The sequence below is a fragment of the Solanum tuberosum genome, unplaced genomic scaffold (assembly GCF_000226075.1).
Source record: "Solanum tuberosum cultivar DM 1-3 516 R44 unplaced genomic scaffold, SolTub_3.0 scf00550, whole genome shotgun sequence".
In the NCBI taxonomy this organism is placed as follows: Eukaryota; Viridiplantae; Streptophyta; class Magnoliopsida; order Solanales; family Solanaceae; genus Solanum; species Solanum tuberosum.
The window spans coordinates 178,944-191,392 of NW_006239472.1; the positions used below are offsets into that span (position 1 = coordinate 178,944).

Consider the following 12,449-nt stretch of genomic DNA (forward strand, 5'->3'; position numbering starts at 1 on the left):
TTTTTATAGTCATGAGTTCATATATACTATCTGTTACATTTTTCATGGATTGTTACACAAAATTTCATTACTGAATTCAGTTAAACTCGTCGCTGCCACTCATCCACTACATACACCCATGAGACAATTATCTAAAAACCATTTACTAAATAGCCATCCCGTAGAGTCATTTGAACTTTGAAGGAAGAATCAAAATTGATATACAAGTTAGGTTGATAAACAAGAAAGGAATAAAAAATGTCAGTCAAAAGGTTGAAACATTGGACGACAAAATCCTACACCACACAAAAATCAGAGGACAATACTAGTGGTGACGTAGTACATATTCAGAACATGGTCAAATATAGTATACTACTACTAAAAAATACTAACACAGAAAGGAATTTTGTGCGAATGGGGACAGTAATCGACTCCCATTTCTTGGGCCTAACCGCCATTGTTACAGTAAGTAAAATTAGCTCTTTTTTTTTTGTTATTTATTTCTTTCTCACAATTCACAAACAAAAAATAATTGTTGCAGGTGGTTTACCAATTAATCTTTTTTATAATCACAGCACTCCTCAAATTTGATAAAGTCACAGACTTCGCAGGTAACAACTTACTCTTATTTACCTTCAAAACTTTGTATATCTGAATTCACAATTAACATTTATACATATTTAATAAATTTCTTAATACGTGAACCCATAAATTATAAGCTAGCACCGCCCCGGACTGAGTTAAGGATTCCCCATCATAGGCTTAGTACATAGTCAATCCCGGAGAAAATTTCATTTAGACACTAGAACACCTCAACTTCTAATGAACTGTGACACTTTCTAAAATATGTTACTAGTATTTCTTAATTGTACACATCAATCTGAAGTAGAAAATGTCTGGAGTTTTACCTCTAGGTAAATGTGTATATGTAAAAGAAATGACATATTTTATGTGGTCAACTTAACTATCTAATAGATGAACACACGCAATTATCAAAATTTGAACAAAAAATGTCTAGTTGAAGCACTTCATTAGGAGTTGAGGTATTCAACTGAAACATGGTCACTTGCGTATAAATGGAATATATAGATGGTTGGTTATGTACTAAGCCTTTACATAACCATTTATGTTATATTTGCGGTTCAAAAATGGTACTGCTAAAAGCAGCCAAATCATGAACCCTGATATTTGACTTTTACTAGTAACTTAGTAATACATTTACTAACACTACTGTGTGCCATTTTTTTCATCTGGATACAGGAGGTACAAATTTCATTGTGCTTGCATTATTAACTTTGATACTAAAGGGTTCATGGAATTTTCGACAGGTAAGTTTTTTCCTCAGTTCTGATTTAACAATGTTGAATTTGGTTCAAGTTACTTTTGGTGTGTGTTTAAGTAATTTCATAAAGGACTTACTGTTTGTCACATGGGAATTTTGCCTTCAACTAGCACTTCCATGCTTCACTTTCTAAAGAAGTCAGTTTTATAAGTTTTACTGCACATGTTGTTGGCATTTTGTGCATATTTGGATCAAGAATGAGCTTAATTACATAATAAAACGTGCCCATAAGTTTATAGCTGAGTTAAAGAGGCGGATCAAAAATTTGAAGTCTATTCTTTCAGGTGGTTTTGTCTGTGTTTGTTGTGATATGGGGCCTTCGACTGGGGATATTTCTATTAATGAGGTAAAAACACCTATCTACTATATGGCATATGTTAGTTTGAGAAAAGGACTATTGCCCTTTTCATATCAGATCCTTGTTACAGCCTCTAAGATTCTACTTATTTGTTCTATTCAGGATATTACAATGGGGTGAGGATAGACGTTTTGATGATAAGCGTGATAATCTGGGGAAACTGGCAATATTTTGGCTATTTCAGGTTCATTTTCCTTTTCCAAACCATTATATATACCACATTATCTTGCATATGATCGCGGGCTTATGCTTACAGCAAGATAGGATTTTTACAGTTTAATTTGTATTACAGGCAATCTGGGTGTGGACTGTGAGTTTACCAGTAACAGTTGTTAATGCAAGTGACCACCAGCCATCTCTTCAGACGGTAGACATCATTGGTTGGATTATGTGGTCTATCGGAATTTTAGTTGAGATTACAGCTGACCAACAAAAGTTAACATTCAAAAACTCCCCAGAGAACAGAGGAAAGTGGTGCAATGTTGGACTTTGGAAGTATTCACGGCATCCAAACTATTTTGGCGAGGTTATACTTTCAATTCGTATTTCTGAAATTTGATATCCTCTGGACTAAATATGTTGGATATAGAAGTGATTTGCGGATCAGTGCATACATTAGCACATTGAAGGTTTTGATCCCTATATTATCTTCAGATGTTTCTATGGTGGGGAATATTTGTGGCATCAACGCCTGTGCTGGAGGGTGCTGAATGGCTTGTTGTGCTTGGACCAGTGTTCTTAATGTTGTTGCTGCTTTTCGTTAGTGGCATTCCATTGCTTGAGGTGATATCACTGACTTGTTGCTTCTATATCTCTTAGTTGCCCATTCGAGTATGACGTTAAGTGTACTTATAACAGGAATCAGCAGACAAGAAATACGGAAATGTGGCTGAATATATAATATATAAGGATACAACAAGGTCAGTTCATAATTATCTTTCTCTGATTGTAGATTAAATTAGATGGTAACAATGACTTTTGAAATGAATTGTTTCAGCCCTCTTATTCTGCTGCCCCCTGGATTATATGGAATGCTTCCTTCATGGTACAAAACTATATTCCTTTTTGAGTTTCCGCTGTACAGTCGCAATCTTTCCCAATAAGAGCTAAGCTGGTAAAACTTCAATCTTCTACTAAGAATGTTTCTTCAATTTTTCTGCAACTTTATTTGTTATATGATTCATACGTTGCAACAATCTTTATAAAATTCATGAATTTCAATTTTTACTTGTGACCATTGTTCCTGCCTAGTACTATTAGTGCACAAACTAGCCTTATTGGCAGGGTTGAAGTCAGTAATTATATTAACAGTAACATCTGCGGATCTAGTATTTGAACATTATGCTTAGAAGAAATCTAGAGCGCCAAGTAAAGAACCTCTTCTCCCATCGGAGCCAGTCAAACAGACTCTGGAAAATGTTACAGGGAGCAGCTTGTCCAGCATTTGACAAATTCACAACATCCATTTCAAATAGGACTTGTCCCCTGGACACACAAGCAATCCAGCTCGTAGGATTTCTTTTTCCTCTTCCCATTCTTACTAAAGTAGGTTTCCCTCCGATTACAGCAGGATGCAACGACTCAATATGAAAGACGACCAGCTCTATAACTTTTAGTGACATATATACCCCTACTACAATCCCATAAAAGATGCAAAGGCATGCTGGAATACCAATATAACAAACTCCTGCTGCTACACAGATATTACGCTTCAAGATAAAGGTCTTTGACTTGGCACATTTACAGAGCCGTAAACTATTAGGAGTAAATTTCGAGTGCTCCTTCAACTATATTTACGGAGAAGGAAAGATTATGAAAAATCCATCAACCTAGTACATTCCGTATGTAAATATATTTTATATATTACCAATACGTTAAATTTAATATATAAATATATTTTATAATATTTGTTCAAATATAAATATAACCTAGGTCCTAGACCTCTAATGACTTTCAATCTTTACTCTTTAATTAACATTTAATTAATTATGATACTCCGTCAAACAATACGACAAAACCTATGCAAGCACTCTAAGATCAATGGCAACAAAGTTTTACATTCTTGACTTCTTGGTGAAGAATGAAAGTGTTTCTATAAGAACATACTTGCAAAATAAATATATTTTAATAATAGTATATTTTGAGGTGATAATTAGAATGATATAATTTATTAAGACACATTCGTATCACTCCATCAAAACTAAGGACAAATTTGTGCCATATTATTTAGTTATATATTGAAGGAGGTGTATAGGTGTAGTCAAGAGAAGCTCAAATATTCAAACTTGCAAGAAAAAGAAACTAATTGTAATTCCCACATAACAAAAATAAACAACTACATAAAAATCAAATTAAACCAACCTACTAAAATCATAACAAAAAAACAAAAGTAACATCTCTATATATGGATCTTGAATTCTTCATACTCGAAGCTTGCAAATACATATATATATTTAGTTTCCCATTCGATAGCATTCCCAAATAGAAACGATGCAAAGTCTCAGAAGAAGTGAGATTGCAGAAAATTTGACGAATCCTTGAAGCTCCTCTGGCAAACATGTTGGCGGTTTGAATGCAACGTAACACATGAAACTGATTACAAATATTTCAACGAACAAAAAAAAGACGATCGTGAAAATTTTAAGACAATTTTGAATAATTAGACAACAACGTCCTGCCATATCTAATTATCAATTCTTGAGATTATTTATTTTGAGGGATTTTGTTTGTAGGAGAATCGTGAAAATTTTAAGACTTAAGGGCCATATTTTATAGTTGCAGAAATAATGGATTCCTATACTTATACTAATACTAATACTAATAATAATATATCAGATAATGATCACAAGTTCACAACTAGGATAGTAAGAGGAAAATATATGATAACAAGTATTAGAAAAATTAATGATTAATAACTTCTAAAATACATTTGGTAAAAAATAATTAATTAAAATATATGATACTCCTAAGAGGTATTAGAATTTAGGAGAACTAATGAACTATAATTATGGAGTACTAAAATATATGATAAGAAGAAAAATGTATTTTAAATATTGAGGAGTCTTAATATAAATAATAGGAAAATATATGGTAAGAGTTTTCTAAAAAAATTATCTCTTTCATCTATATATCATTATTATATTCTTAAGTTATTTTTTTGTTATTAGATAAGATCCGAAAAAAGATAGCAAAATAATAATGTTTTATTTTATATTCTATCGTTTTTTAATTATTTAAAAAAAAGCATGTTCTTCATTATTATTTTCTAATGTGATATTATATTTGCAGAAGTTAAGTTGGATGAAAAAGTTAAATATAACATAAATATATCAATTTATATAAAATTGTGCAATATAACAAACTATTAATTCAAAATAAATGTTATAGCTACAGTTTCATTTAATTTTAATTCGTAGCGAGAGAGACTTTATATTCAAATACGTATACATATCTCTCCGTTCTATACACTTATAATTATACTAATACAAATCTTCACCTAGTTCTCTTTTCTCTCTCTCGCTTTATACAAACACAAATTATGCAAATACAATGTACAATTGTGTTTGTATAAAGTGAAAGAGAGATTTGATATACAAATACAAATGTTTTAACTCGATTGAATTATATACAAATTTAAATTTTATGCAAATGTACAAACACAATCATTGATTCATATACAATAATAGTTACATATATACAATTATCAAACCGATATACATATACAAGTCACCTCTCACCACTCTCTGGCCTCTCTCCTAATCTCGCTCACCACTCTAACCTAACACAAAGAACAAACACATATACAAACACAATTTTCATAGACATAGACGCTTGATTTATACAAATCAGATGTGATTTATACAAATCAGATGCTATTTATACAAATCAGATGCTCCATAATAGCAAGCATGTAGCTATAGAGCGTTAATATGATTTTTATGTTCACTATTCCTAAAATTTAATTTATGTATGCTACACATAATGTAAAGCTAGATAACAGTTTTCTTTTATGCTCATAAATCATGTAGCAATGTTTTTTTTTTTTTACCTTATTATTTAGAATGTGTTTTCACGTATCAATACCGTATTATCTAGAATGTGTTTTTACGTATCAATACCAATATCTGATAGTGAGTAATTATTGTTTAGAATGTGTTTTCACGTATCAAAATGTGTATCAATACAAATATGCGATTGTGAGAATTACACTTTTTTGTCTTAATGATTAGATGCTATTTTTTTAAAAAAAATTGTTCTTATTGATATAGCGTGCTTAATAATTTTATATGTATATGTTTTGTTTCTATGACTAGCTGAATGAAGTATATAAAGTTATCTGCTGCATGTGTTTAATTATTAACCAATATAATTGATTATATTTTAGTGATTTCATGAAGTAAAAGACATATTAATTAATTATGATTAAATAAAATAATTTTATATTTAAATACATAACATAAATATAATAATTTTTTATATAAATATTTCAGTAAATATTATCCGTAGAAACTCCAAATTTTACGTATGCGTACGTAAGTAATCCAGAATACCTCAAAAAAAAATAAAAAAAATCTCACACAAGCTACTAGATAAAAATTCAAATTAAACCTACTAAAATCATAAGAAAAAAAAGAGTTATAAATAACTTGACTAATCTTCTCCAATCTCCATGGATGTTGAATACTTGATCTAATCTTTGAGCTTGCAAATTTCCAAAATAATAACGAACAATCAATAATTCCAAATGCATCAATACTAACTGTCATACCTAAGTATTAATAGTTGACAACTGAGTTTGGATACAGAATCGTTTCTGTTAGAGAGCGCTTAATACTTTAAAGGGCCATATTTTATATATGTAGCAATAATGGATTCCTATACAAATTCGGATTCAATTAATATTGATGTTAATAAACATGAATCCTTACTATATAATTCATGTTATCATCATACCAAATTGAATATTGTAAACTCTTTATCAACTTAATATTTTTGTTAGTCTTTATTAAGGCTTATTTCTTAAATTCATTGCTATCTCGAATTCTTGATCCAACAGATTACAAATCAAAGATGAGTTAAAAAATTACTAATAAAAATAAGGGAGCTAAGATTAATATTATAAATTATGTGGGAGGTTAGTATTGTGAGGTCAAACTTAAAAGAATTTCTCTGAAATTGTATATGCAAATAATTTATAGTATTATATTTTAAAAGTTATGTGCCCGCTTATTGAGTTTATAAAAATGGTAAACTATTTATAAAATATTTACAAATAAATCTTTATATGATATTGATTTGAAATGTATAGGTAAGACTTCATTGATACTATTTTTTAATAATTTCATTGATATAATTTTATTGATTGAGGTAAGACACACGTGTTTTGCACGCACACTAACTAATACTGTATTAAAAGCATGAAGTAACGACTTGATTGACTCTGTCAGTTATGAATAGGTACTATGGTATAGGAAAACAATTTGGGTCAAAAAACTTTTCGGATAGTAACCGAATTTTTTTTGACTAAGCTAGCCTTAGATGGAATTTGAGCTAGGTTAGGTCAAGGGCAAGAGTGGGGTCTTGTTTTGAGATTAAGTCAAGGGCTCCTTCAAAGAATTGCCTCACAACCTCAAGGCAAGGACACACACTCAGTGTAACTATAATAATTTTGAAGAGTAAACAAGTTGGCGGTTTGAATGAACGGTATAAAATAAAACTGAACAGAAATAGTTTAATAAAAAATTTCGACGAAGCTAAGGCATGCTTGCAGACGTCCTGCCATACCTAATTATTAATTATATTGTTGAAAACTCAGATTAGATACACAGTCGCCTTTGTTAGGAAGAATTGTAAAAACTTTAAAGGGTCATATTTTATAGTTATAGCAATAATGGATTCCTACACAAATTCGGATTCAATTTATTAAATCAAACCTCTATATTTTAGGACTCACGCCTCAATGGGATATGTAAGAATTTCCTTTTGTTTATACTAACAATTAATTAGTTCAAAAGCAATAAATTAAAAAATAATTTTGTAATTTATCTTCTATATCATCTAATTCTATACTTTGGCAATGTAATTGGATACGTAGATTTTGGAATGATTCTGTTGCAGTAGCTGATATTTAGCTTTGTATATTTTAACATCGTTATCATTTTTTAGTAATGTTATTCTTCTTATATATTTAGTTCTATTGATTAACCTGAAATATGTGTGCACAACACGTACTCTAGACTAGTGAATTATTAAACACGTGAACCAAGGAAATCGTTGTTGGCTCTACTTTTGGTCTTAACCGTTAGAAATCTTAGGGAAAATATTTAGTCGCAAAATTGTAGGGGAAGTCTCCTTAAAGATAATTCATTTGATCGGTATAGTTTTTTAATATCGAAATTTTTTTGTTTAAAATATCGAATTAATTAATGTAATCTAATTTAATTTCAAAATTAATCAGATTGACTTTCAAAAAGCGCAACATAACAATTAAAAGTGGACAGAGGAGAAGTATATGACTTAATTGGAAAAAAAATTCAACATGTTTACGTATAATTGTAACTCTCAAACTAATTGTAATTATTCCATAATTTGAATGAATAAAACAAACTACATAGAATCCTAAAGTACCAATAAACGAATTATAAATCTACTAAAACTTATAACCAAAAAAAAAAAAAAAAAGTAAAGTAAACTTAAATAAACTTGTAGATCTTCATACTCATCATTCATCAATGTCTTCAAAATTAATCTCCTCTTCTGTAGCAGCCGAATCGATAAATAAAAATGAGGACGAGTCTAATACAGAGTGCAATTGCAGAAATTTTGATGAATATATCGAACTTATGCGGTAAACATGCAACTGGTTTGATGAATGCAACGTAAAACATGAAACTGATTACAAATATTTCGATCAACGCATAAAATATGATGTAAAGACATGCTGAAAAACTGATACAAACTGCTTCGCAACCTCCATCTTCTATGTCTGCCATGTTTACTATTTTGTTGAGAGCTGAGATTGTGAGAAGTATTTATAGAGTAATTTTTATGTATTAAACGCATAAATAAGAAGGAAAGTATGAATAAGGAAATACTCCCTCTGTCCCAATTTATATGACTCACTTTCCTTTTTAGTCAGTCCCAAAAAGAATGACACATTTCTATTTTAAGTAACAATTTGCCTATAAAATGTCTTTTTTACCCTTAATGAAATGATTTACAACCACACAAATTTCTATCATTCATTTTGGACCACAAGTTTTAAAAGTCTTTCCATTTTTCTTAAAGTTTGTGCCAAATCAAAGTACATCATATAAAATGGGACGGAGGGAGTACTTCTTATCTTAAGTAAAATTAAACAAACTTCTTTCAATTAATAGGAGAAACTGTGAACTTATCTTAGAAGAAACATCAATGTCATCTACATCTCTTCCTAAATATTCTTCTAAGCCAAGATATCTTCTCTTCATTAACTAATCATAAAAAATAATAATTCAAACAATACTAAAATCACCCAAAAGAAATACAAATAGAAACATAGCCATGAACTAAGAAATTGTAGAGAGCGTATTTGCTTGTTTCAACAAAAAAAAAGCAGTAAATATATATATAATGAAATTCTATTGTTTCAAATAACTGTAAAAACAATTTCAAGACTATCATCAAACATTATATATGATAAGTCTAAAAACACCTTGTGGACATTTCATTAAGGTCCCACGAAAACAAAATCCTTATAATCTTGAAAAAGATAATAAAGATTATAAAAGAAGATACTTAGAAAATCTAAGAAAAATAACTTGTAAGTGTCTTAATTTAGAAAAAATTAAGGAAAATTTACAAAAATCTTATGGAGAAAATCCATTAGAAAAATGGAATCAAAGTCATGAAAGGGCAACCTTAACATTAAAGGACCCCAGCATAATCATCAGAGTAAAACCCATGCTCTACAACGAAGATGACAAAAATGAATTTAAAATTCAAATCAAAGAATTACTTAATCTAAAATTAATAAGAATAAGTAAAAGTGCTCACAGTATCCCAGCTTTTATGGTAAGAAACCATGCTGAAATCAAAAGAGGAAAAGCTCGAATGGTAATAAGCTATAAAGAGTTAAATAAACATTGCTTATTTGATGGATATTTTATCCCAAATAAAAATAATCTAATAAACCTTGCAAAAGGAAATACTTATTTTTCAAAATTCGACTGTAAAAGTGGATTTTGGCAGATAAAATTAGCAGAAAACTCAATACAGTTAACTGCTTTCAGCACTCCTAATGGACATTATGAGTGGTTAGTCATGCCTTTTTGGACTAAAAAATGCACCACAAATTTTCCAAAGGAAAAATGGATAAAAATTTTCTCTGAAATTTTTTCTCTATGATACAAAATTAACCACCTGTTGTCAAATAGACAATGGATCAGAAGCTAGTCTAGCAAAATCCTTTCTTATAAAAGATTGGGATTTAAATAAAAGTAATATCTCTATGATAGGAATCACAGGAGATAAAGAAAAATTATCAAAATCTAAAGAAAAAGTAGAAATAATTTTAGGATAAAAAATTGTTTCTATAAATAAATTGTTTGCCTATGATAAACTGGAAACAGATTTACTATTAGGAAATGATTTTCTACAACAATTTCAAGATTATCATCAAACATTATATATGATAAGCTTAAAAACTCCTTGTGGACATTTCATAAAAGTCCCAAGAAACAAAATCCATATAATCTTGAGAAAGATGATAAAGGAAATTTTAAAAGAAAATACTTAGAAAATCTAAGAAAAATAACATGTAAATGTCTTAATTTCGAAAAAATTAAAGAAAATTTACAGAAATCTTATGGAGAAAATCCATTAGAAAAATGGAACCAAAGTCATGAAAGGGCGATTTTAACATTAAAAGACCCTAGTATCATCATTAGAGTAAAACCAAATGCTCTATAAATGAAAGACGATAAAAATTGAATTTAAGATTCAAATAAAAGAATTATTAAACCTGAAATTAATAAGAATGAGTAAAAGTCCTCATAGTAGCCCAGCATTTATGGTAAGAAACCATGCTGAAATCAAAAGGGGAAAAGCTCGAATGGTAATAAACTATAAAGAGTTAAATAAACATTGCTTATTTGATGGATATTTTATCCCAAATAAAAATAATCTAATAAACCTTGCAAAAGGAAATACTTATTTTTCAAAATTCGACTGTAAAAGTGGATTTTGGCAGATAAAATTAGCAGAAAACTCAATACAGTTAACTGCTTTCAGCACTCCTAATGGACATTATGAGTGGTTAGTCATGCCTTTTGGACTAAAAAATGCACCACAAATTTTCCAAAGGAAAATGGATAAAATTTTCTCTGAAAAAGAATTTCTAATCGTTTACATCGATGATATACTAATATGTTCAAAAACTTATGAAGAACATCTAAAACATCTAAAAGATTTTTCAGAAATTTGCCTAAAAAATGGAATTGTGTTAAGTCAGAAAAAAGCTGACATTAATAAAAATGAAATAGAATTCTTAGGAATGATTATTTCAAAAAATGGAATTGAACTCCAATCACACATTTCTAAAAAAATTGTAGAATTTCCTGACAAACTAACAACAAAACAAGAAATTCAAAAATTTCTAGGTTGTTTAAATTATGCAGGAGAATTTATTCCGGATTTAGCTAAAAAACGGAATATACTACAAAAATTAATAAGGAAGTCCAATAGGTTAGGATGGACTGAAGAACACACTCAGTGTGTAAAAAACTTAAAAGAAGAATGTGGTAAATTGCCTAAACTTAGATTACCAGAAGATAGTGATAATCTTGTCTTACAAACAGATGCGTCTGACTATCATTGGGGAGCATTATTGCAAACCGATTTAAATGAAATTTGCAGGTACACAAGCGGTACTTTTAATGATGCAGAAACAAGATATTCCACTAACGAAAAGGAATTATTAGCAATAGTTAGAGGAATCAGAAAATTTTCTGCTTTTCTTCTACCAAAGCAATTCATTATTAGAACTGATAATACACAAGTTTCAGGTCTAATTTTTAACAGGCTTCCTTCTGAACCACAATACAGGAGATTGCATCGATGGCAAGTATTATTATCCTTCTATTCATTCTCAATAGAATATATTAAAGGAAATGATAATTTTCTTGCAGATTTCATCTCTAGAAACGTCCAATATGGACAATCAGACAAAAATCCTGGTAAACAGGATATATGACAAAATGAAGACAGTGGATGAATCCATTGATGAAAAAAGCCAAAGGCTATTCAAAATCAGAGATGAGCTAGCAAAGCTATCTGAACAATCTCGGATATTACAATCCGAAATAAATCAGCTAAGTACTAATCAAGCTGAAAGCATGAGAGAATTTTTACTCTTATGTGAACATCTGGACACACGTCCAAAACAGAATTCAAATCTGAAAGGGAATATTAGTCCCAACAAAGTGGCAGGAGATGTCCCACTAGCACCTAGTGCCAAAAACATCTCGACGGTAAACTTGAATATGCCGACTTCCATATCGAAAGATAAGGGAAAAAGTCAAGAAAATGAAGCTATAGGCTCATCCTCAGCATCTGCTGAAAAAATTATATCTGGGAAACCAGAGAGTAAAACTCAAAGTCCTTCGGGAACAAAAGTTTTTTCTTCTTTTCAGGTTGGAAAGCAGCATCTAAAAGAAGAAGAATATCTATCTTTCACTAGATATATCTATAATCTTCTGGAAGAAAGTGGAGAAACTTATGGTGTTCTTGGAA

At 29.9% G+C, this 12,449-nt stretch overlaps 1 protein-coding gene across 1 annotated transcript; it reads left to right on the forward strand.

Annotated features, from left to right (window-relative positions):
• Positions 1-249: 249 nt before the first annotated feature.
• On the forward strand, positions 250-2,906 carry LOC102586921 (uncharacterized). Its single transcript, XM_006365347.2, has 9 exons — positions 250-444; positions 521-590; positions 1,240-1,307; positions 1,606-1,667; positions 1,782-1,863; positions 1,972-2,205; positions 2,334-2,462; positions 2,538-2,599; positions 2,677-2,906. Exons 1-9 carry the CDS (start codon positions 334-336, stop codon positions 2,780-2,782), a joined length of 924 nt encoding a protein of 307 aa, XP_006365409.2. The 5' UTR covers positions 250-333; the 3' UTR covers positions 2,783-2,906.
• The last annotated feature ends 9,543 nt before the right edge of the window (positions 2,907-12,449 follow it).

Bases quoted from the DNA above. Each gene is read 5' to 3' on its own strand.
- LOC102586921 (XM_006365347.2), top strand. From the start codon at position 334: ATGGTCAAATATAGTATACTACTACTAAAAAATACTAACACAGAAAGG. The intron at 591-1,239 runs GTAACAACTTAC...ATCTGGATACAG, and splicing joins TAAAGTCACAGACTTCGCAG to GAGGTACAAATTTCATTGTG. The intron at 2,206-2,333 runs GTTATACTTTCA...TATTATCTTCAG, and splicing joins ATCCAAACTATTTTGGCGAG to ATGTTTCTATGGTGGGGAAT.